The sequence below is a fragment of the Octopus sinensis genome, linkage group LG4 (assembly GCF_006345805.1).
Source record: "Octopus sinensis linkage group LG4, ASM634580v1, whole genome shotgun sequence".
NCBI classification, from domain to species: domain Eukaryota; kingdom Metazoa; phylum Mollusca; class Cephalopoda; order Octopoda; family Octopodidae; genus Octopus; species Octopus sinensis.
In genome coordinates this window covers 133113158-133138606 of record NC_043000.1, presented here as the reverse complement: position 1 = coordinate 133138606, position 25449 = coordinate 133113158, and the positions used below count along the sequence as shown (strand labels likewise).

The 25449-nt window shown below is 36.4% G+C and overlaps 1 protein-coding gene across 2 annotated transcripts in view; it reads left to right on the top strand.

Moving 5' to 3' along the window:
• Positions 1 to 25449, top strand: part of LOC115210808 — a 391785-nt gene that overhangs the window by 67152 nt on the left and 299184 nt on the right. For both annotated transcript variants that reach the window (XM_029779553.2, XM_036502501.1), the window contains exon 2: positions 22578 to 22702. In XM_029779553.2, the coding sequence (XP_029635413.1) occupies positions 22680 to 22702 (23 nt within the window). In that variant the 5' untranslated portion in view covers positions 22578 to 22679. The remainder of the gene's footprint in view (positions 1 to 22577; positions 22703 to 25449) is intronic.

Genomic DNA, 25449 nt, shown 5'->3' with positions numbered 1-25449 from the left:
CACTACACCATCCTTCAAGAGTCTACTCCTCATTCTGGAGTAAAGTTCAAGTTGTCCAAGAACATAAGATGGTCGATTTCTTTGAAACTTTTGTCTAGATGATTTGGTTCTTAGGTTTGTATTTTTATAATACTATAGGATGGGTGGCATGTTTGATCTTTGATGTTTGATTTTTAAAAAAAATTCTACAATATTGAACACAATATTGATTATCTCAAAAATGCCTAATTAATTTTGGGTGTTAAGTACAGACTATGTAAGAAAGCTAAGGTTGTGTTGTATTATTGCGAAACTTGAATATGACATTGAATATCTGTAGCACTGTTATAAAAGAAATTATTTTTTGTAAAAATAATCAATTCCACCTCCTACAGAAATACAATTGCTGCAATGGGCAAGTGTCCTCTACTATAGCTTCAGGCCAACCAAAGTCTTGTGAGTGGATTTGGTTGAGGGAAACTGAAAGAAGCCCAGCATGTGTGTGTGTGTGTGTGTGTGTGTGTGTGTGTGTGTGTGTGTTTGTGTCTGTGCTTCCTTGTCTTGACATCACATGATAGTTGTAAATGAATGTCACTGCCATATAAGTGGTATCATTCATTCCGAATATTCTGCAAGGATATATATCTGGCCATGGGGAAATATTACCTTGCTTGAAACCAGGTGAGAGTTGGCAATAAGAAGGGTATCTGGCTGTAGAAAAATCTAACTCAAACTCCATCTGGCCCTTGCAAGCATGGAAAAGTGGACATTAAATGATAATGATAATGATGATGAATAACCTGAAGCAAAAATACAGAATATCTAAAGAAAATGTTTTTAAAAATCTGTCTCAGCCAGAGACATTTAAAGTTAACTCATCCTCTATATCCCACTAATAGGTGATTCCTCCTTAGAGTGGCTCAGCAGAATTGAACTGTTAAAGTGTTAGACTAAACATTTTATGGTATTTAGTTGCAGCTCTTTAGGTTTCTGAGTTCAAATTCTGCCATGGTCAACTGCCTTTCATTTTTCTGGAGTCTATAAAATAAAGTATCAGTTAAGTACTAGGGTAGATATAATTGACTAATTCCTCTCTCCCTCCAAACTTCTAGTCTTGTGCTTATATAAGAAAATGTCATGCTAGATATTTTCTTACATAGGCTAGTCCTGCTATAAAGAGCAGTCAAATCTCTCCTCAAATGCACCATTTTCTTTCCACAGTGTTAGGTCTCAGAGAAAGTTTGGTGATTTCTTTGCATGCACTATGTGGTTGTTGTGGAATTTGCATTGGAAAATACAAAAGTGGCTTCTTGTTGCCTTACCTTGGGTATGTTTTACAAGACACAATCTTGTTAGCTTGATCATAACAAGTAACTGTACCTAATCAGGCACTCAGAATATAAGGAGCTGGAACCAGTACTGCAAAGCATTTTGGCTGACATTCAAACAATTCCATTTATCCATTCTTCTGGACTGGCATTTTATTTTATTGACCCTTGGAAAATCAAAGGAATAAGTTGAATTCAGCAGGATTTGAACTCTGTACCTAAAGAACTGGAACAAATATTGCAAAACATTTTGTTTTATGCTCTAATGATTCTGTCAATTCAAGCCTTAAAAATGAAACTTCATCATCATTGTTTTAACCCTTTAGCTTTTAAACTGGCCTTATCCGGCCAAAAGTATTCTGCCTGTTTTATGTTCAAACTGGCCAGATCTGGTCTCTCACACCAACCCTACAATATCGTTAAAAATTAACAGCTACCTCATCAAAATTTCATAGCTACAAGATAATGCATGATTAGTTCAAAACAATGTGGATAAAAAAGCATTAATTTTGGCAGAATAATGCGACCACTAAAGGGTTAATGTCACTTCTCCATGCTTGCATGCATCAGGTAATATTTCCTAATGTCATGAAACATTGGAAATGAAGGACACTGCTTTATGACGGTGACACTTGTTTACAATTATCCTGTAATGTTGAGGCAAGATGACAGGGTACACATATGCACACACACACACACACACACGTGCACACACACGCACACATACACACACACACACACACACACACACACACACACACACACACACACACTCACCATCGGTTTATTTCAGTTTCCGTCTCCCAAATCCATTCACAAGTCCTTTGTTGGCCCAGCTCTTTAATAGAAGACACTTTGCTCATGGTGTCACACAGTGAGATTGAACTCAAAACACCTTGTGATTGAGATGCAAACTTCTTATCACAAAGTCATGCCTGCACCTTAGATAATTAATTCTGGGATACTTTTTAAATGGAAAAGGATAGTTTGATTAAGTTTGGATGATTTTGGCTTGTTAGCCTGGGGCTAAACAACAACAGCAATTCATCATAGATGCCAAATAACTTTAAGCATTCTGGAATCCAAGACTGGTGATTACATTGTAATATACATTTCGGTAATTAGTCTCATTGTTAGATCTTCATACCCCCCATACCAATTTTTTAAGTACCATACAATCAGTATAGTGTCAGTATACTGTAGGTTACGTTGTCAATCATCTTATTCATTATTCCTTCTGTCCTTAAGTGTTGTCGTTATTGCTTAGTTTCAGGTCAGCTATGAGTGTGTAGGTCTGTGATCAAAACCATTTCAGCTTTGCCCATCCTGTCAGGTTCTTTTATGGGGGAAGGGTGTGACAGTGAAGCTTGAGCCATTATATACAATGTCCTTAAGGCGGTAAGCTGGCAGAAACGTTAGCGCGCCAGGCGAAATGCTTAGCGGTATTTCGTCTGTCGTTACGTTCTGAGTTCAAATTCTGCCGAGATTGACTTTGCCTTTCATCCTCTCGGGGTCGATAAAAAAAGTACCAGTTTCGCACTGAGTCGATGTAATCGACTTAATTCCTTTGTCTATCCTTGTTTGTCCCATCTATGTTTAGCCCCTTGTGGGTAGTATAGAAATAGGTATTTCGTCTGTCGTTACATTCTGAGTTCAAATTCCACTGAGGTTGACTTTGCCATTCATCCTCTCGGGGTCGATAAATAAAGTACCAGTTTCGCACTGGGTCGATGTAATCGACTTAATCCCTTTGTCTGTCCTTGTTTGTCCCATCTATGTTTAGCCCCTTGTGGGTAGTTAAGAAATATATATTCGACGTCCTTCTTTTTATGATGGTAAAATATGATTTGATGAACAATTTTATTGCTATTGGCTTTGATTACTAGTATATTGAACGACCGTATAAAGTCACCCCCATTTGTTTCGTCTTTGCCAAAGTTCAAAATATGCTATAGCTAAAATATGCTATAGCTAATGTCTTGATTCTTTGAACAAGGAATGTTTCTTTCTTTAGTCTTCTTAACCGAAAATAGGTATATATTTTCCATTTTACATTCCAGTATTTATTGATTAGAAAGACTCTATTAGAGACCAATATAATGATGTTGAAAATCAATGATTAGAAGTACTTTGCTATGAAATATATATTAAGCATACAGACATCTGGAGTCTCTCTCTGTGTCTGTCTGTCTCTCTTTGTCTCTCTCTGATCTCTCTGTTTGCCTGTCTGTCTCTCTTTCTCTCACACACCTAGAGTTGATGCTAACAACTTGTCTGGCTTTCCACATGCACTACCCAATGCAAACAACTATTGTCTCTAAATATGTCATCCTGCTTAAGGCTGACTGGGTGACACCAGTATCCTGTCTGCTCACTCCAACATGTGCATCTGACAATAAATTAATTGATGTTGCTGCAATAGCAAAAGCAACCATGTGATCTGAACTGACCAATGGCAGACTGAATATTTGGAAGCCATTTCAAATTTTGAAAAAAATCTCTTCAAACATTTAATGAGGTAAATGTGTCCACATGCCCACAAAATTTTAAGTAATGTGTAGTTGATTCAAACTATTATTAGATACATATAACTTCAATCAAGTGTGTTGAGTGCTACTTTCTTTAGTTTGTTCACTTATCCATATCTGTGTGTGTGTATGTGTGTGTTTGTGGCTCTGTTGTATGCATGTATGTATGTATGAGTGGCTGTGTGTTAAGTAGCTTGCTTACCAACCACATGGTTCCGGGTTCAGTCCCACTGCGTGGAACCTTGGGCAAGTGTCTTCTACTATAGCCTCGGGTCGACCAAAGCCTTGTGAGTGGATTTGGTAGACGGAAACTGAAAGAAGCCTGTCATGTATATGTATATATATATATATAAATGTGTGTGTGTGTGTGTGTGTATGTTTGTGTGTCTGTGTTTGTCTCCCCAACATCGCTTAACAACCAATGCTGGTGTGTTTACGTCCCCGTAACTTAGCGGTTCGGCAACAGAGACCGATAGAATAAGTACTAGGCTTAAAAAGAATAAGTCCTGGGGTCGATTAGCTTGACTAAAGGCAGTGCTCCAGCATGGCCACAGTCAAATGACTGAAACAAGTAAAAGAGGATAAGGATTATTATGAAGTAGTGTAACATTACTTTCAATTCCTTTTTGTATACATACAGCTTCAAATAGATCCACACCTTTCTGCTGCATCGATAAATAACCATTGCAATCCCACCCCTACTATAATACCGGCACAGTTTCTTCAAGGTCTTCTCTACAATATCCTTTGATTTGACTGTTTAAAGTTTTTCGTTTATCTACTCTGCGTTTTATGATGTGGAATTGTTCGTTAGTTTAGACACAAACTATCTTCAGTTCACGTTTTGATTGGATAATCACTTGTAGCCAGTTATGTATGTATATATATATATATATATATATATATGGATACGCTAAATCATTTATTTGTTTCATAAAAATGTAAAGGTCAGCTTAGGTCAATTTAAATATCTGGTTGTTTTTTTCTATCTTGATGCATTGTTGTTTTATGGTTTTATTTAATAGATTTTCATTATCAGTGTATATAATATATTGTTCGATCCATTTACTTATGTTTTATATTCTATTTTCCATTTTTATTTTTTGATTCAGTGTAAGTTACCTTATTGCTTTATATGAGATGAATTCTACATCATTAACCAGTTCTTTGTAAAGATGGCGTACACACTACAACTACCAAAATGTATTCTAATAAAAATGAGTGAAATGGAGATTAAAAAAATGAAATACCCTTTACAAATGTCCTTTAAAGGTCCTTGAACACTTCCATCAGAGATGTCTGTGACGCATTCTGAATGTTGGCTGGACCTTAAAAAGTCCAGATACACAGGTCCCGAAGAAAGCTGATATCCTGAGTATTGAGGCGATGGTACACAAACCCCAGTTATGTTGGACTGGATGCCTTGTTAGAATGAATGATAGCAGGATCCCTAAACAGATGCTCTAAGGGGAACTTGTTTGTGGAAAGCCAAGACTGCGATTTAAGGACTGTAAAGTCCTCATTAAAGGCCTGTGAAATGTGGGGGGCTGACTGTGAGAGCAATGCTTGTCATCGCTACAGATGGAGGAAACAGGTAAAAGAGGAAGTTGATACCTTTGAAAGAGCATGGATTCTTCATGAAGAATTTGAGTGTGCTGCTCGAAAATGCACTGCTAGTGTAATGAATAGGGAAAGGCTTCATCTGCAATGTTTGCAGTCATGTATGTTTGTCAAGAACAGGGATCATTAGTCACCAATGGAGCGGCAAGTGTAAAGTGTAAAGTAGTCTTTAGTGCACAATGTTCCTTAAAGGTTAGTAATGGTTTTTCTTGGTCACCATCATCATCGTTTAACATCTGCTTTCCATGCTAGCATGGAGCTGGACGATTTGACTGAGAGCCTGGTGCAGCCATCTGGTTCGCCAGTTCTCAGTCAAATCGTCCAACCCATGCTAGCATGGAAAGCAGACGTTAAACGATGATGATGATGATGCTGATGAGTGGATAGCCATCATATATGTGTGTATGCGTGTGTGTGTATGCGTGTGTATGTATGTATGTTTGAATGCATGCATGCACACTCACACATCCACACACACACACTTACAAATATTTAACCTATAATGAATTAGAATTATCGATATGGAATTCATAAGATAGAAAAGCTAAAAGCAAGCATTATGTTTTGAATTGAAAGAATAAACCTATTGGTTTTTGTTGATATACTATGGAAGAATTTATGCTGTCTCTAAGACAAACTACTGCCATATAATCCGTCCAAATATCTCCAAAACTATACTCATGGGAGGATTCAAACACCAACATTTGGTAAATGGACAGTGAGCTTATACCTCTTTTTATTTATAATGGAGTATATTCAATTAATATGAATTTAGCACTTTGGCCAGGGATCAGGAATGTGTTGGGATAGGATAAAGTCATGTTAATAATAGACTTCCCCCATATTAAGTACTGCTGCTACCGATTCTGCTGTTTAGCCCCATGTCAATTCTGAGAATGAACAGACTTATGTTGTTTGTTTTAGACGCAGCAAATGATTTTAGCTAAATAGAGGGCATAGGATTGGTTAAAATTCGAAAAATTAAACTACGTTAAACAGACAAATTACAATTTTCTCAAGAAAGCCAAGAGAAAAAAATGTTTTATTTTGACACATTCTACCAGTATACGAAGTTTAAAAGTGTTTAGTTAACTAGAAATTGTGTTGAAAAGTGCCATTCAAAAGGAAAAGATCCCCGATTTGAATTTTTTCTTCTACGGAAGGAAGAGCAAGCCTTCTTCTATTGTACTCTCAATTTTGGTCAACTTGTGCTGCAGGATCTCGGAGGAGATAGTGTTAGTTGAAGGCTACCAAACCTGCCATACACAGACAAGTTCAGCTTTATATATATATAGAGATTACTTTATTTTAAGATGGTAGGGAGTTATTTGAGTCACATGTGGTAGCTATTTCTTACAGAACAAGTGATTGCATAAATGCTCCCTCATTGATTGTGCTCCCCTTCTATATAATACCCTCATTACAATCACGTTTACTATGTCAGTATATACCAGGAGTGGGGATCCTCTCCTGCCTACGGGCACAATTGCACCCGCGAGCCCATTCTATTGCACCCGCAAGCTGGTATACTTGTACGTACAAAATACAGTAAATTTTTCAATTATAAAATTCATGCAATATTTGTATGCCTATTTGCGACATAGGTTGCGTTTCCACTACAACCATAATTCGTTACACTCGAACAGAAAAATCGTCCAAGTAATTGCTATTTGAATGAAAATTTTGATTTTACTATAAAACCCATATTGCTAGGTTTGTACTACCCCCTTGAGACCCAACTACACTTTAGCTGAAAAATATAGAATACCTCATAAGTAATATAAGCGTCCAAATTCAGTGGTGGCGTTAATGAAGATGTTAAGCGTTAATTTAATGTGTTAAACTTATCTTTATTAATGTATATCGAATTATACATAGATCCATAGAAGATTTACGCAGATATAAGAGTTAGAACTTGTGATTCGCTCGCTAAAAAGATACCCCATCCTTGGTCTTGTGATTCGCTCACTAAAAAGATACCCCATCCTTGGTCTACACCAATGGTTTAGCTTATAGAGTATCTAGCTAGTGATGTGTGTTGATCATCAGATTCATACCCGTGGTATATTTCTAGAATAAATGTCACTACATGTAATTAAATTAAAACTATGCATTTCAGGAATTCAAGCTAGCTAGCATAATTCTTTACTTTTATCAAATTATTTTCTTTCAATTATCTGGACTCAAAAATGAAACGGTTTCTCAAGCAGTATTTTCATATGTAGAATCAATGTCATTACAATAGTAAAAGCGAAGTTGTTTCCCTTGACACCAAGCTCTGCTATGCCTTTTCTTTGTACGAGAACTGTTCTGATAAAACTGCCCATCTAGTGGGTTCCTTATATCTCTATAAATCTGTGTAAATAAAAGCTTCTTGTTTGGTGGCTCCATTACATTTTACATTGACTGACTTGTACTGTTGGTGGCTGTCTCCACGACATTTTATGTTGACTGACTTCATTGTTAACCCAGAGCTTGGTTATCTCACCAACTTTCTTCCTTCTCAAAATTAGTGACACACTAGCTGTCACCTCTAACTTCATGCACTCACATGCAGATAAAACAACTCTAGACTCCTTCCTCAACATTAACCCTATCGTTACCATATTTATTTTGAGATGTTCTGTGTTTATTTCAATTAATCTTTATATATAAAAGTCAAGTTGTGTGTCTGTCTCCTACGATTTAGATTCCTAACTACTCCCACATTTTGCGGTGCAGTTTAACCAAAACCGGGTATCTTATAGTCGTGATTCATATCGAGCCCTTCTGGGTATTAGCTCGCGTCTACGATGAGTCTACGATTTAAAAAAAAATTACCATAATTTTTTCCATTTTAATGCATTTTTTTCGCTATTATATAAGGGAAGTAACTCTCTAAAAATGTCTACGATGAGTCAACGATTTAAAAAAAAAATTTACCATAATTTTTTTTCCATTTTTAATGCATTTTTTTGGCTATAACTCTCTAAAAATGCTTTATAGTTATTTCCCTTACAAACCCGAGCAACGCCGGGCGATACTGCTAGTTTTAAATATAACAAAGAATTTAGTAAAATAACTTCATTTTCATTAAGCTAGTGTTAGGAACACAAATTGTGACTAAGGCTTGGTGGAAGATTTTAATTCAAAACTTATGAAAACAAGACATTTATGTTACAGAGCCAGAGGCGGTTTCAGCCGGGCTGGTATTGAAAATGTTAAGACTGCATTCTTATACAGTCCCGACACTTCTTCATATTCGTTATCATTTTTCATAACAAACACCTCAGAAGTATCTTACAATATATTAATCTCATTTACCAGCACTGTAACACAGACCCCATACTATTCATGATTACACCCCACAACACTACATCCTATCTGCTCAAGACTAATACTTAGCTAACACTATTAGTCCTGACAAGTATCACATGTTACTATCTCCAATGATCTCTCACAGAAATTGCACCACTTCATAGCTCCTGTTTACTATACATGCCATAAGTTCATCATGCTGCAAGAAACTCCTCACGCATCTAGTGCAATGTACTGTCTAGTGTGCATAAAAAGAAACACACAAAAACATAAGAAGTATGTTACTGAATCCTCTCTTCAAACTAAACTAATGATGAAGTGGATGGGTTGAATTTTGCATTGATCATGAGGAAAAGAAATATACTTATAGGCGCAGGAGTGGCTGTGTGGTAAGTAGCTTGCTTACCAACCACATGGTTCCAGGTTCAGTCCCACTGCGTGGCACCTTGTGTTCAATGGGGAATATGTGTTTTGTTTATCAGTATCTAGGTAAAAATCACGGCCATTATCAATAAGTAAATTGGTGCCAGCATTTAAAACAAAGGGTTAAAACTAATTAGAAATGAATAAATAAATAAATAAATAGGCACAGGAGTGGCTGTGTGGTAAGTAGTTTGCTTACCAACCACATGGTTCTGGGTTCAGTCCCACTGCATGGCACCTTGGGCAAGTGTATTCTACTATAGCCTTGGGCCAACCAAAGCCTTGTGAGTGGGTTTGGTAGACGGAAACTGAAAGAAACCTGTTGTATATGTGTATATATATCTATATATGTATGTGTGTGTATATGTTTGTGTGTCTGTGTTTGTCCACCCAACATCGTTTGCCAATTGATACTGGTGTGTTTATGTCCCCGTAACTTAGCGGTTCAGCAAAAGAGACAACAGAATAAGTACTAGGCTTACAAAGAATATGTCCTGGGGTTGATTTGCTCGATGAAAGGCGGTGCTCCAGCATGGCCACAGTCAAATGACGGAAACAAGTAAAAAGAGTAAAAAAAAGTTTTCTTAGTAGACCTCCAAAAGCCGTGGATACTGTCTCTTACTCTAGACCAAATCATTGTATGTGTGTGTATGTGTATTATATATATGTTACATTTTATATAACATGATCACTTTAACAGCTAAAAATAGTAGCTGAATGTTCCTCAAATTGCACTCATCATCTTGAAAAAAAAAATGACATGCTAGACAGTGTAAACCCTGATATCCAAATAGATGTAATGACCACAGTTTTGACCACAGATATGCTTAATCAGGACTGAACTAGAAATAACTGCCACCATCACCAACACCATCAACTGCATCTGCCTTTCATCTGAAAATTTTTTTCCTTTCTCTTGGAAGCCTATTTAATTTTGGACTGAGCTTAGAGAGTTTTCATTGCCTTTTTCCTAACAGACGTAGTTTCTAAGGTTTGTAAGAGAGTGGGATATGGCAATTTCATTATCAGCATCCCCAAATGTTAATATTGGTAGATTAGAATGGTAATGAGAAGAAATCAAAGCCAGATCATAGATTATCCTACATGTAAGTTAAATAATTTAGTGTATGGCATATTTGTCATTTATATAAAACTAGCAGTATCGCCCGGCGTTGCTCGGGTTTGTAAGGGAAATAACTATAAAGCATTTTTAGAGAGTTATAGCCAAAAACTGGAAAAAAAAATGATGGTAAATTTTTTTTTTCGTTAAAAAGGTCGAGTTGCGTCCCCTAGACAGTCTGTGGTTTGTATTTCTGATTCTCGACCCCATGTTGAATTTATCGATTTTTTTCAGAACTGGGGGAACTTTTCAAAATTTTCGCTGCGTTAGTTTTGAATTATGACATTGGGCTATGGTGTGTGTCAAGTTTCATCAGAATCGGTTGAAAGCCGTGGTCAGGGTGAGGGTACAACCTAACAGACACACAGAAACACACACAGACAAACTGCCGTTTATATATAGAGAGATTAGCAGCTGCTCAAAGATGACATATGGGATGCAAACATGGCTCTGTGCATATATATAGTTAATCCAAACATGAAAACGCAAAAAGAAAACACAACAATGTGAGGATGTGGAACAAATATAGTGTTATTGGACGCTCAGGAAAGAAAGAAGGATTTAACGTTTCGAGCAGAGCACTTCGTCAGAAATATAGGAATAGGAAAGATCCAAGGAAGGGAAGACGGAGAAAGAAAATCGCCAATGATACACATGCGGTCACATATTGAAATGACTGGAAGGGAATGGGTAAAGAAAAAGTTCTTTCAAAGACAGGAGAGTGCAAGAGAAGGAGGTATGTGTGTGAATGTGTGGGTATGTGCCTGTACGAAGGTCTGTGTGTGTGTGTGTGTGTGAGGTTGGGCTTAGTATCATTTAAGGTCATAGGAAGAATTTATAGTAGGAGTGGCTCCTGTTGTGTGTCTACCTACACATGTGTGTAGGGGAATGGTCAGTGGAAGGTACTGGTAGTTTGAAGTATGTGGGTGTGCGTGTATGTATATGTAGTGTGTGTGTGTTTTGTTTGCAGTGTGTGTGTGTGTTTTGTTTGCAGTGTGTGTGTGTGTGTTCATGTGTGTATGCGTAAGGGTTTTGTGTGTGGGGAGTAATAAATTAATAAAATTGATGGACGTCAAAAAGGATGTGCACAAGGAATGTATTACCTTGATGTTCGGTAAAAAGAGAGAGTTTGATGTTGCAAGCATAACTCTTCGTCAGAAAGGAGAAAGGGGAAAGTCCAATGAAGGAAAAGAAATCACCAACAGCACATGTAGTCACATTGCTGAATATATATATATATATATATATATATATATATAGTCAGAAAATGTAGAAAACTTTTGATCAACAAACAAATAAATTGACCCACATTGGTTGATTATTATTCTTTTTAATACAAAAACATGATATATTTTAAGTCATGTTTTGTATTAAAAAATTTTCTGGTTGTTTAAATTTGATTCCTGATAAACTTTTGTTTATTCTGTTGTTACCTGATCCCTATGAGCATAGTGTACCTGCATACCCATGCCCAGGGATAGCATAGGTAAGTGATACCGGTAGTAAATACGGATACTATTATCCCTTAGACGTTGACAATTGCAATGGGAATGGTTTTTAGTTTGTGTTGATTACTAGTACAGGAATATTGAATGGAATTTATACTTGTCAATATTTGGCAAGGAAGGCGTTATTTGGTGTTAGGAAGGGCATCCAGCTGTAGAAACACTGCCAGATCAGACTGGAGCCTGGTGCAGCTCCTGGCTTCCCAGACCCTGGTCGAACCGTCCAACCCATGCTAGCGTGGAAAACGGATGTTAAACGATGATGATGATGATGATAATGAGGTGGATTGGTCATGAGGGTAGATTGGCAGAACCATTAACACGTTGAACTGCATACCTCTAGGTTCTGAGTTCAGATCCTGTCTAGGATATCTTTGCCTTTTTAGCCATCTGTTGTTGATAACTTAAACACCATTTCCCTGGGGTTGGTATAATCAGTTATATCCCTTTTCCCTAATTAGAAGTTGTGTGTTTATTATTTGTGTTAGAAATCAGTGTTAAATGTTTGTCTTCTTACTGTGTACATTGTTCTGAAAAGTCAACTTTAATCTCTGTAAAACATTGCAATTTAGTTAATTGCAATTTTATTTGTTATAAAAAATCTAAAATACAGTATTTAAAAAAATAAGTAATGCTAATGAAACATCAGCAGCAGTAGTGAAACAATGAAACAATTCAAATTGTTTTCTGTATTTACTTACATAATTATAATATTTCAAATTGCAATTTTTAAAATTATTCATTCACATTTAACAAAAATAATGGACGCACTTCATTTGTATGTCACTTCTTAAATTTCAGTCTAATATATCCCAAGAAGGTCAAAAGTCATATGCTATAATGAATTTATTTGATGAAAGCAAGCAAAATGATATAATGAATATATTTGATGAAAGCAAACCAGCAAACATTCATATTTTATCTTGATATGTCTTTAATCCAAGATAATTCTACTGGGAGTACAACATAATCTTTCTAAACTTAAGTAACCAAATTTTACACTTCTATCTATGCAGTCTTAATTTTCAATATTTAAAGAATTTTTTCTCCAGAAACTTATTATTTGACATCTATGAAATTTGAGTGAGGTGACTTTTTAGTGATAATATACAATTTGCAACTGGACACTTATTTGCAAAACATTTTTTTTTTCTTGCTGGGTCTGGGGTAATTATCTTTTGCAAGCTCTCAAATATCTGTGAGATTATTTCCATTCATGTTCTGCCTAAATTGTATCAAGTCAACATGTACAGGAAAGATATGAGCAGGGAGGAGATTCCAAAGTGTGACATTTAGACTGGGCATTGCAGTTAGTGCAGATATCACACGGATAGGGTTTCTCTCCTGTATGAATGTGTCTCTTGTGTATCATTAATTGGATACAACATGGGTAATGAGAGGAAGAAAGATGATTGGATTAGGCATACCTGAGTAGAGGTGACATCAGGCAGGCCTACTCCAAGTAACAGAGGCTATTATAGTTCCAGTACCAAAACAGAGAGAGGGGACCATATGTGTGTGGACAGAAAATCACTCACAGTAGCATGCTTGTTATCTTTCACTGGATGCAATCTAAGATGCCTGTGTGCACAGCAACAACACCGTTCCAGATATACAGTAATTCCTCAACTATCGTGGGTGTTACATTCCCAAACCCCCCACAATTGGTGAAAATCTGTGAAGTAGAAACAGTACTGTACTGCATATTTTTTTATTATTTTTATAATTTGTATATATTTATTTTATTATAAATGCAAAACAACACCACAGAGGAATCGATGTAAGCTTAAATAATAAACCATGATATGTGAACTGCGATACGGCGAGGGATCACTATTTAGTTGTGGCCAAAAGTTTGGAACATTTTTTTGAAAAATTAAAAGTATGCCCAAGTACTATTTGATTCAAATATAACTTTGGGCATATAATATAAAAATTCTAATTTTCAGACCTATATTCCAAACTTTTGACCACGACTGTAGGAGTAATATTGTGAGCCTCACCCAAGCATTGTAGGCGTCAGTAATTGCCACAGGCTTTTGTGTTGTGAAGGCAAGTGACTTAGTGGTTAGGGTGTTGTGTTATGGCTGTAAGATGTAGTTTCAATTCTTGGATCAGGTGACGTGTTGTGTTCTTGAGCAAAACACTTCACTTCACTTTACTTCAGTTCGCTCAGCCAGCAAAAATGAGTAATCATGTGATGGACCAGCATCCCATTCAGGTCGGGAATGTATATGCCATGGTAACCGGGAAACCATCCTTATGAGTCTGTATGACTTGAGAGAGAACTTTACTTTACCATTTTACTGCTTAGTGTACTTGCTATTAGCTTTTCTCCATCTTGTTTACTGAAGCCAATGGTAAACAGAGTATCATAACTGTCAATTATTTAGATGCTGTAAATGATATGCTGCAGACTGTAATTAACCCTTTCGTTACTGTAATTATTTTGAGATGCTCTGTGTTTCTTTCAATTACTTTAAATATAACAAAGAATTTAGTAAAATAACTTAGTTATCATTCAGCTAGTGTTTGGGAACATAAATTGTGACTAAGGTTTGGTGGAAAATTTTAATTCAAAACTTATGAAAACAAAACATTTGTAATACAGAGCCAGAGCCAGTTTCAGCCGTGTTGGTAATGAAAGGGTTAAACAATCTGGAACATTATTTAAGATTAATGAAGGTTAGAGCATTTCTGTATGCATGTGAATTTGTAAATAACATTACTGATACAAACTAGATGGAGCACAAGACAAGGTTTACGCATTTATAATAATGCAGTATTTGAATTTCTGATATTTTGTATTGATGTTATATTCAGACTCCTGTACCTTTCTGTTTGATCAATGTTTTCATTGGGCATGTAGTAGCACTTAGTCCTCAACTAAGGTTATGGCAAAATTTAGAGCAGTAATATGCAAGATGTGTACAGATAAGAGCTTTATTAAAAACTGAATGCCCCAATAATTGTCAGATGGAACCTGTTACAATTCTCATATGAGATAAATTTGGTTACTGTAAAGTTTTGAATTTCAGTGTATGATGTAAATATGCAAGAAAGAAGAGAATCCTATAAGGTGGTGACTCTTGAATTAAAGGATTGCATAAATTATTTGACATTAGAGTTTAAGGAAGAAGGAAAACTGAGTATGAGTGACAAAATTCAATATAGCAGATCTATCAAGTTGATTGGATTGGATTGCCCATGTTTGGTCGATTGCAGGACGAAGGCCTTGGCATGTTCTCTCCACCAAGAGATCATACTAGTTTGCTGAGTTTACTCTGCCAAATTGGCTTGACATGGCTTGGAAGAGGGGTGAAGTTTTTATACTCTCACCCTGGAGTAGTTAAGTCAAATATATTAACCCCAGTGTTCAACTGGTACTTATCATATCAACCCCAATAGGATGAAAGACAAAGTTGACCTTGGCAGAATTTGAACTTAGAAAGTAAGGACAAACAAATACGGCCATGCATTATGCCTGACATGCTAATGGTTCTGCCAACTTGCTGCTTTCAAGTTGACTAAAGGGAATATAATTTGCTCCTAGCAGCACATTGTAAATGACTCGAGTCATCAATTTGATCTTTCAATCCCTGTTTTATATACTCAAGTACTTGAAGTACTCAGTGAGTATTGAAACTGTATTAAATTATTTAGCTGTGTGTTTATAAAGTTCACTTCTCAGCCATGTGGTTTCAGGTTCAATCTCATTCTGTGACACATTGGGCAACTGTCTTTTATTACCACCTCAGGTTGACCAACACCTTGCAAGTGAAATTTGATAGACAAAAACTTTACCAAAGCCCCTCTTGTATTCTTTTTCTTTCTTTCTTTCTTTCTTTCTTTCTTTCTTTCTTTCTTTCTTTCTTTCTTCTTTCTTTCTTCCTCCCTCCTCCCTCTCCCTCCCTCCCTCCTTCCTTCCTTCCTTTCTTTCTTTCTTTCTTTCTTTCTTTCTTTCTTTCTTTCTTTCTTTCTTTCTTTCTTCATTACACTGCAGCGATGCTGGAGTGCTGTCTTGAAGGATTTAGTCAAGCAAATTGATTTCTGTACTTTTTTTTTTTTGAGTCTGGTACTTGTTTGTTGGTCTCTTTTCCTTTGCCTCTAATCTACAGGACATTAACAAACCAACACCATTTGTCAAGTGGTGAATAGGATCACACACACACACAAACAAACAAACATATCCCCAAAATTATTCTTTTCTACTCTAGACACAAGGCCTGAAATTTTTGGGGAGGGGATCAGTCGATTAGTACTTAATTTGTCAAAGCAAGTTTCTTAACCACATGCCCATACCAGTACCTATATATGTGAATGCATGTATAAGCGTTTGTCTCTGTATATCTTCACATGGGCACTGTTTGAGTGAACAATGGTGCATTTATTTACATCTCCTGTAAACAATACATCTTGTAAAATGGTGGTTTTGTTGGTTTTGTCTGAAGACTTGTGGAATAGAAATAGAAATACTTACTTGAAAAACAAAGTGACGAGGTAACAGGAAGGGCATCCAGCTATAGAAAACTGCCTCAATAAGTCTCATCCAACTTATGACAGCATGGAAAAAACAGATGTAAAAACAATAATGATGATGATGAGGAGAAGGAATTTTTCCCCCGTTATGTTATTTATTTTCCTTATGTTATTTATTATATCCATTTTCACATAGGAAGGATGGATTTTATCAGATTTCAGTGTTTACATATTGTAGCAACAAGTAATTATGGCTGGATTCCATTTCTGTTACTAACCCTAACCCTAACCCTAACCATCATCTTTCAGTTGTGAAGCAGGAACGGAACTTGTCAGACAAGTGAACTGAGACAAGGTTGAGCTATAACGGCACGCCCAGGAACAGAATACAATCGCTGTTGTTACCGTTGAATTATTTGACTACGTAGTCAAAAGTGTCTACTCATTAATATCTTGATAACTTCTAAATCTAATATTCTCTTTCTCTTGCTCCCTGCCAACTACAAAGTTGGAATTAATTACCATGGCAACGTAATCCTGGTAGGTCAAATTTCAAAAAATCTACCTCAAAATTGCTGCAGTTTGGTCATTAAAGCTTCCACTTACAGCTTGCTAGTTTTGACTCTAATCCCTGCTTAAACCATTTATAGAAAACTATTTATGCATATGAAGCAGCACTTTCTTCATTCTGAGACAAAATATTGGATGGAATCCAGAAAAGAAAGAGCATTTACAACAGAAATATCTCCTCCCTTGCATCTCCCATCCTCCATCCTCACTTTTCAGGTTGATTCTACAGACTTTTAGCTATTATTTAGCAATTTGTTTATTGAGCACAATAAAACACACAGAATGGACTAAACAAAACATACTCTATTTTGTGGAAAAACACAAGAAGGTCATTTTTCTCTAAAACTATCAGTACTACTGTATACTCTCCGCCCTACAAAAAGAAAAAAAAATCCATATTTTCAAAAATGCTTGAAAAATTCCCCAAATCATTTTTTTATGAATAAAAAAAAAACCTTAAAAATATGTTATTTGTGTATATTGGCAGCTGCTTGTACAAATTGATGTATTAACAACTTCTGTCAATTTGTAACATATTAGCAGTCATCTGATGAAGGAATCACTACACAGTCTTGCATTCTGCTAGAAATAGCAACCAAATCTTCCTCAAATCACATCTGTTCTTTTAAAAAATAAAAAAGAAAGAGGAAGAAGTAGTTTTAGACACAGTATGTCTGAAATTAAGACAGAATAGTCATGGAATGATCACTTTTGATCATAGATCTGCCGATCAAGGTTGACTTTCCTGCTAGTGGGCTGATTATATCCATAAGGAAGCGGATCAGTGGATGACATGCTGAACCTCTACAGCTCACTATAGGTCTTAATGGAATACCATCCTGTGAATCTTAGGGAGACCGTACATGTGTGGTAGTTTACTGTAGTGTTGAGTCAGTTGTCTGTACTTCATTGGTGTAAAGTGATCCTTGTTCTTGATCAAGATCTGTGATAACTTCCTCTCTGTTTTCAGAGTTGGGTCTTTCTTTACTTTGCTGTAGCTACCATCACTTGGCAAGGATACCCTGATTGAGTCCACTAGTATACCAATAAGAAACTTGATGGAAATGTTGACCTTCCATGTAGAAACTACCTACTTCAGTATGGACACTGATATATATCAACAAGAAAAGGGCTTAGCTATGGGTTTGCCATTATCACTGATAATAGCTAATATATACATGGAATACATTGAGAATTTGGCTTTAGGATCAACACCACTAAAACCAACCCTATGGTTGCAATACAAAGATGACACCTTTATTCTCTGGCCCCACCAGGAAGATGTCCAAGTGCTGTTAGATCATGTGAACGAAACGATGAGCTGGCAAGCTGGACCCAGACTCTGTTTGTCTGTTTTGGCATGGTTTCTACTGTTGGATGCCCTTCTTAATGCCATTTACTTTACAGAGTGTACTAAGTGCTTTTTATGTGGCACTGGCACCACTGCTCTATACATGGCACCAGCATGGACGCTATTTATATGGCACCCGCACAAGTGCTTTTTTTAAAATTTTAATTGTGGCTCCAGCACAGGTGCTTTTTACATGTACCAGCATGGATGCTTTATACGTGGAACCAGTATGAGTGCTTTTTACATGGCATCAGCATAGGGTTCTAAGTATATTCTTTTCTTTTCTACTCTAGGCACAAGGCCCGAAAGTTTTGGGGAGGAGGGGGCCAGTTGATTAGATCGACCCATGTACGCAACTGGTACTTAATTTATCGACCCTGAAAGGATGAAAGGCAAAGCCGACCTCAACAGAATTTGAACTCAGAATGTAAAGACAGATGAAATACTGCTAAGCATTTCACCTGGTGTGCTAACGTTTCTTATTTCTTTATTGCCCACAAGGGGCTAAACATAGAGGGGACAAACAAGGACAGACAAAGAGATTAAATCGATTACATTGACCCCAGTGCGCAACTGGTTCTTGATTTATCGACCCCGAAAGGATGAAAGGCAAAGTTGACCTCAGTAGAATTTGAACTCACAACGTAAAGACAGATAAAATACCGCTAAGCATTTCACCTGGTGTGCTAACGTTTTTGCCAGCTTGGGGTTCTAAGTATATTAAAAGATGGGTCAGGCATGGCTGGAAGATCTTTGGTCATCATACATCTGCTTAATGAGAGCTGATTTAAGGCTAAACAACATGTTATAAATAGTTGTTGTTGCTACTGTTGTTGTTATTCTTGTTGTTGTTGTTCTTGTTGTTGTTGTTTAGCCCCAGACCAACCCTGATCAAGCACACAAAGCAGATCTGTAGTCAAAGGCAGTACATCTGTAACCATCTATTCTTTTTCCTGGGACTATATTATCCAGTGTATTCTTTTCTTTTGTTAAGGTAGTGGATAGGGATATGAGGGAGAAATGGCAGCTATTTTTAGCGAGTTGATCAACCATGTAGTAGCTCCTCTATTGACTTGTAAAATCTTTCGTCTTATGGGATTGTGTGAAAGTGTAAGCGAATCAATTCTCATAATCCTCATCAATCATCAATCATCATCATCATCATGGCATCACCGCCACCACCATCATCATCATTGTCATTCTTCTTGTCATTATCAAATGTTCTATTAAGTGTTTTGTCTAAGTGGATGAACGGATAAAGTGAAACAGCTCTTGGCTGGAGATGCTTTTAGATTGAATTTGAATAGCTTTCAAGTTATTTCCATCTATTTTGTAGCTCCTTCATATAGTGCATCACTAGCTTTATGGCAACACGTTTATTCTCGTGATATTAGTGATCTTAAGACTTTAGTATATAACCAAAATGCTTGACAAGTCGTCATTGCTCATTTACAGTTCAGTTCATTATTCTGTTCCTCCTCCCAATTGTGAAATGTTTTTGTTTGATTAACCCTAAGCCCTGACTGAATAAACATATTGTCAAAGGTGTTCAAGCTGTGGCCATCCCATTTTATATTCAGCGTGAAGGAGCATGGCTCAGTGGCTAGAGCGTCAGACTCACAATTATGAGGTAGTGAGTTTGATTCCCGGACTGGGCTGTGTTTTGTGTTCTTTAGCAAGACGCTTTATTTCACGTTGCTCTAGTTCACTCAGCTGTAGAAATGAGTTGTGACATCACTGGTGCCAAGCTGTATAAGCCTTTGCCTTTCTCTTGAATAACATGATATAATGTATGATTAATTACTCTCTCTTTTACTCTTTTACTTGTTTCAGTCATTTGACTGCGGCCATGCTGGAGCACCGCCTTTAGTCGAGCATATCGACCCCAGGACTTATTCTTTGTAAGCCCAGTACTTATTCTATCGATCTCTTTTTGCCGAACCGCTAAGTGACGGGGACGTAAACACATCAGCATCGGTTGTCAAGCGATGGTGGGGGGGACAAACACAGACGCACAAACATATACACACACATACATATATATATATACACATATATTTGACAGGCTTCTTTCAGTTTCCGTCTACCAAATCCACTCACAAGGCATTGGTCGGCCCGAGGCTATAGCAGAAGACACTTGCCCAAGATGCCACGCAGTGGGACTGAACCCGGAACCATGTGGTTGGTAAGCAAGCTACTTACCACACAGCCACTCCTGCGCCTATTTGAATAAATAAGCATTACATTTGACAGAATCTTAGTATAAAGATGCCTCCCTCTCTAATGTAACCCTACTCAGTAAAAGGGGATCTTAGTCTTCTGAGTTGCATGGCAACCTCACCATTTCTGGTGCCATGAAAAAAAGCATAACAGTATGCTCTGTAAAGTGGTTAGCATTACAAAAGGCATCCAGCTGTAGAATCAGTGCTAAAGATGACACTAGAGCATGATGCAGTCCTTAGACCCATTGGATCCTATCAAACTGTTTATCCCATGCTGGCATGGAAGATGGATGTTAAAACATGATGTTGATGATGAAGAGGATGATGAGATGATGATAATGATGACAATGGTGATGGTTGTAGCTGCAGTAGCAGATGTGGCGATTGTTGCTGCTGCTTTTGTTTGTTTGTTTGTTGAGCGAAGCGGTCTTTGTCCCAGAGCTCGCAAGATCGCGCCTCTATAGTGGGAGAAGTCCGAAACGTTGGTCCTTTGCTATTCATAAGACCCGCAGAAGAGAAAGCAGATCAACCCCCGCCACTGAGAGCATCGATGGATGGATAAATGCGCATCCAAGCTCAGCGGTTGCGTAGGAAGTCGGGGACAGGAAACAGGAAGAAAGAGTGTGAGAAAGTTGGAGCGAAAGAGTACAACAGGGGTTGCCACCACCCTCTGCCAGAGCCTTGTGGAGCTTTAGGTGTTTTCGCTCAATAAACACACACAACGCCCGGTCTGGGAATCGAAACTGTGATCCTCCGACCGCGAGTCCGCTGCCCTAACCATTGGGCCATTGCACCTCCTGTTGCTGCTGCTCCTTATAACTATGAATGTTTGTCTGTCCATGGTACTTATTTATAAGAAGTCATTGAATGAATCAGTTTAACTTACAAGTTTTAGTGGATGATACAACACTGTGTTGTTAATAGCATATGAACTAGCTCTGATCAAGAATCCAACATCCTATTAATCCAGCCAAGAAGCAGTCCTTGGTTTTTTTTCAATGGAGATTTTTAATTTGCAGATGGTTTCAATGTAGCTGCAGTCTTGATTTCTGTTAGATTTTCTGGCTTTGCTCTCTAAGAATCTCTAAAGCTTTTTATCTATTAGTTATTTAAAACCACTAATTCACAGATTTATTTTTTCTTTTCTGCATGGATCTTTCAATAATAGATAATAAAAGAACATTAATAAGAGAAATAAGTAGACATTTTTTTGAAACTAAAGCATCTGTGCTGTTTGTGAACATTAATGACAATTGAAATAATGCTCTGGATTTCAGAGAAAATAAAAATATCTGAAGCAGCTTGACCCGAAATCTTGTATTATTCTTGATAAATACAATTAAAATTGATTGGAGAAGAGATGAATTGCTCTTCAAAACCTTATAGTGTACTCTATATTTGAGCTACTATTGATAAGTCTTGAATATACTTCACTTTAGAACGGTTTTGCCAATAACAAAACAGTGTATACATTGTAATCACCAGAATTGCCTGACATATATTCAAAGGCAAGACATCTGTTTAAAATTGTATATATTGCTATATATGTATATGTATAAACAAAATCTAACATCTGGATATTGGCTTAAGATATCCAACTAGATTCTTTCACCCATTCAATATCATCTTTTATTTTTTGTTCCTTTTAAATTTATGCCAAGACTAAAAATTCATTCAATTTCATTCAATAAAATTTGTATATTTTCAATGTAGGATACATTATACTTCTTATATCATACTTTACTTTAAACATGCATGTATATGTTTGCTATATTTGTAGATATCAGAACTGACATGGATTAAAAGAAAAAAATTATGGATTTACAAAAAAAAGATATTCTTGTAATTGAGAAAATTTAATATATATGAGAAACTAATATTTTTTTAGCAATGCTATGGATAAATGGTCCATTTAGATTAATTTGATTGCAAGCCTTAAAAATTTGAAATAAGTAGAGTCAGCCATCTTGATTTCAAGATGCATATCTGTCAGTCATAACTTGCAGATGGCCTTCATTTTGAGGTTATACTGTGATATATATTCCTCTCAGATTTTGTATATCTTTTGCAATTGTTTTGTAATTTTTTTAAAGTATATTTTACCATTTGATTAATATTTAATATTATGTTTTTACATGTTCTCTTCTTTATGCAGATAAATACTGCTCCTATAATATTAAGAGAGCACCAAAATGGATAGTTTTACTTTAATTTTTACGTCTGATGTTAATTCCCTCAAATCTTGAAGAGATATTTCATGGTAGCCATGTCAGGTTTTAGGTAAGTCACAACCTCATTTCTATTGCTGAGTTAATTTGTTACTCAGCTATTTCAGTTTTGAAGTAGTCTGTACTTCTTTTAAATGTGTACACATTTCAGTAAATAAGCTCTTATTTAGATTTTAAACCAGCCATATCTGGCTCAAATATTCTATCTTCCTTTTGTTCAAACTAGCCAGATCTAGCTTCACATACCTACCCTACAATGTCATTCTAAAAATAATAAAAAAAAAAAACTCCACATAGTCTCAAATCTGTGACATATCATCATCATTGTTCGACCATGGTCGAGACAATGGAATTTACTATGTTACGCCAGACTTCACGGTCCATCATAGCATTATGGAGGTCCTGTTGCTGGATGCCTGTATCCCTGGAGATTACATCAGGGTAGGAGAGTGTGCGCCCTCTGGTATCGCGAGCAGATGGCTTCCAGAGGAGAAGAGTAGAAATTACCTTGTTTTCAGTTCTACAACAATGTCCAACAAACTGGACTCTTCTACCTTTCACAAGAGATGATACAGGTGGTAATTTCCCATATATTTGTACTTTGGTTGGATGACGCTTCCACGAGAGATTTTGAGCTCTCATAAAGAGGCGAGTGTAAGTTCCATCCAACTGCCTCTCAAGCTTCTTTGATAACGTCCATAAAGCATGGTGACCTAAGAACAATGTGAACAAATAAACATTACATTTGACATAGTAATCTGAATGCTAAAAGGACAAGTGTAAGACAAGTAACATAGAGTAAAAACTAAGTTACAGGCCACTATGAATTTCTGTTTTCATTCCATGTACATTTGTTTAACTTCACTTAAATTGCATAATACTCTTCATAATCACTACTCTTATTCCATATTTTCTCATTATAACGACCCTCTTCCTTCCTCAGATTCTATATTGAAAACTTTTGCCCAATCTTTCAGAACCACACTTTCTGAAACTTCTTGAAGGTCACAATAAAACCATTGACCTTATTCGTTTAGGTGAGAACTTAAAAAAAGATATGGGTAAAGCCATTCTTTTCTGGATTTAATATGAGAAAAATGTTATCCTACCTATCAGATAGAAATAAAAAAGTCATTTGAATGTAAACACCTGAGAGACAGCTAGACCAAACCAGTGAAGGGTAATTTATATGGTTGCTTCAAGCTGCTAGAAATAGCAACCAAATCTCATCAAATCACACCCTACTATCATAAAAAAAAAAGGAAGGGGATTATCGATAATGCAGTCATGGATATACAAAATGATGGGATGGTCACTATTAGAATGCTTTTGACCATAGGTCACAAGGGTAACCTAGAGCTAAATAACAAGTACAGAATCACATCAAGCTATGTTTAGTTATGTATTTCACTTAAAATCTTGTTCTCACTTCCAACCCATAAATGTCCTGTCTCGTCTCTGCTTTTTTCTACTCTGCTGCTACAATGGTCTCTACTTCTTGGAGCTAGTCTTGTGCCTCTTCCATTCAGGCACTCATGGTTCATTTGTGTCTCATCCTTTCAACATCCATATTGTATCTGCCCTGCCCCCACTGCTAGGTACCACACTTATCACTACACCCAGTTTTTTTCTTCCCAGAATGTTAGCTACCACCCCACTGGAATTCCTTTTGAAACATGTCTTTGCAACAATTATTGATTTGCAGAAATTTGAAAAGAATGCTAACAGCATAATTTCAGTGTTCTTGGACGGCTTGTAAAAGCAATGGGTACCAACCCTTTTTCCAGATCAACCTAAAGAAAGTAAGAAAAAGAAGTTCATGCACCTGTGCCTTCCAAAAAATTTAAAGAGAGATTTGCAAAAGATTTTATCTTCCACATTATGTATTGAATACATTTGTTAATACCAAAGATTACAAAATTATGTTTTTTATTACCAAAAGAAGTTCCATGACATTGTTATAAACAGAATTTTAATTTGTCAGATAGCTATTCTTTGAATGCTTCACTTTACTTCAACAGAAGAACGTGTCATATTGATAATCTTCAATTCTTTGTTTCTAATACCATTTGTACATTCCGTGCACTTTATGTCACACAAGAACTTGTTGCATCAATGAACTAATGAGAATACCTTCACATAGCTTGTTCAGTGTGCTAGAAATAGCAGCCACATCTCCTTCCTATCACATTCTACAGTCTTAATGAAAAGGAACGATATGCTAGATAGTAGTGTTGATTGAGTTGTTGTTGTTGTTGTTGATGTTGTTTATTCCATGACCAACACCGATCAAATAGATCTGTGCTGAGAGACATTCCAAGTGTGTGCATCTCATCTTTTATAAAAACAGTAAATCTAGGGTTACATTTTCAATGCGTCCTTTTTTAAAGCCAGCAAAGTGTGTTTTGAGGAAGATTTTTACTGCTGTTTCTAGCAAGTTGATCAAACATGTAGAGGCTTTCATTAGTTTCAAGTGTTGATTGGTAAACTTGATGGTAGCGGTGAGTGATGCCATTATTGTAGTGGCTATATTTGTGCTGATAATAAATTACAATTTAGACTTATACCAATCTGCAAATGTCAGATTTGGTAGTATTTCTGTTTGGTTATTTTATCTAAATCATATCTCACTCAAGAATTTTCATCTCCATTTGTTATTTTTTCCCATTTTTTTTTTTCATTTCATTTAAAGAATCCAAAGAAATTATTCAAAATATATTAGAAGGATAAATCGAATTTTTAGCCTTAAGATAACATTGTACATAATATTTCTAATTTCTTGAAAATTCCATCAATGTT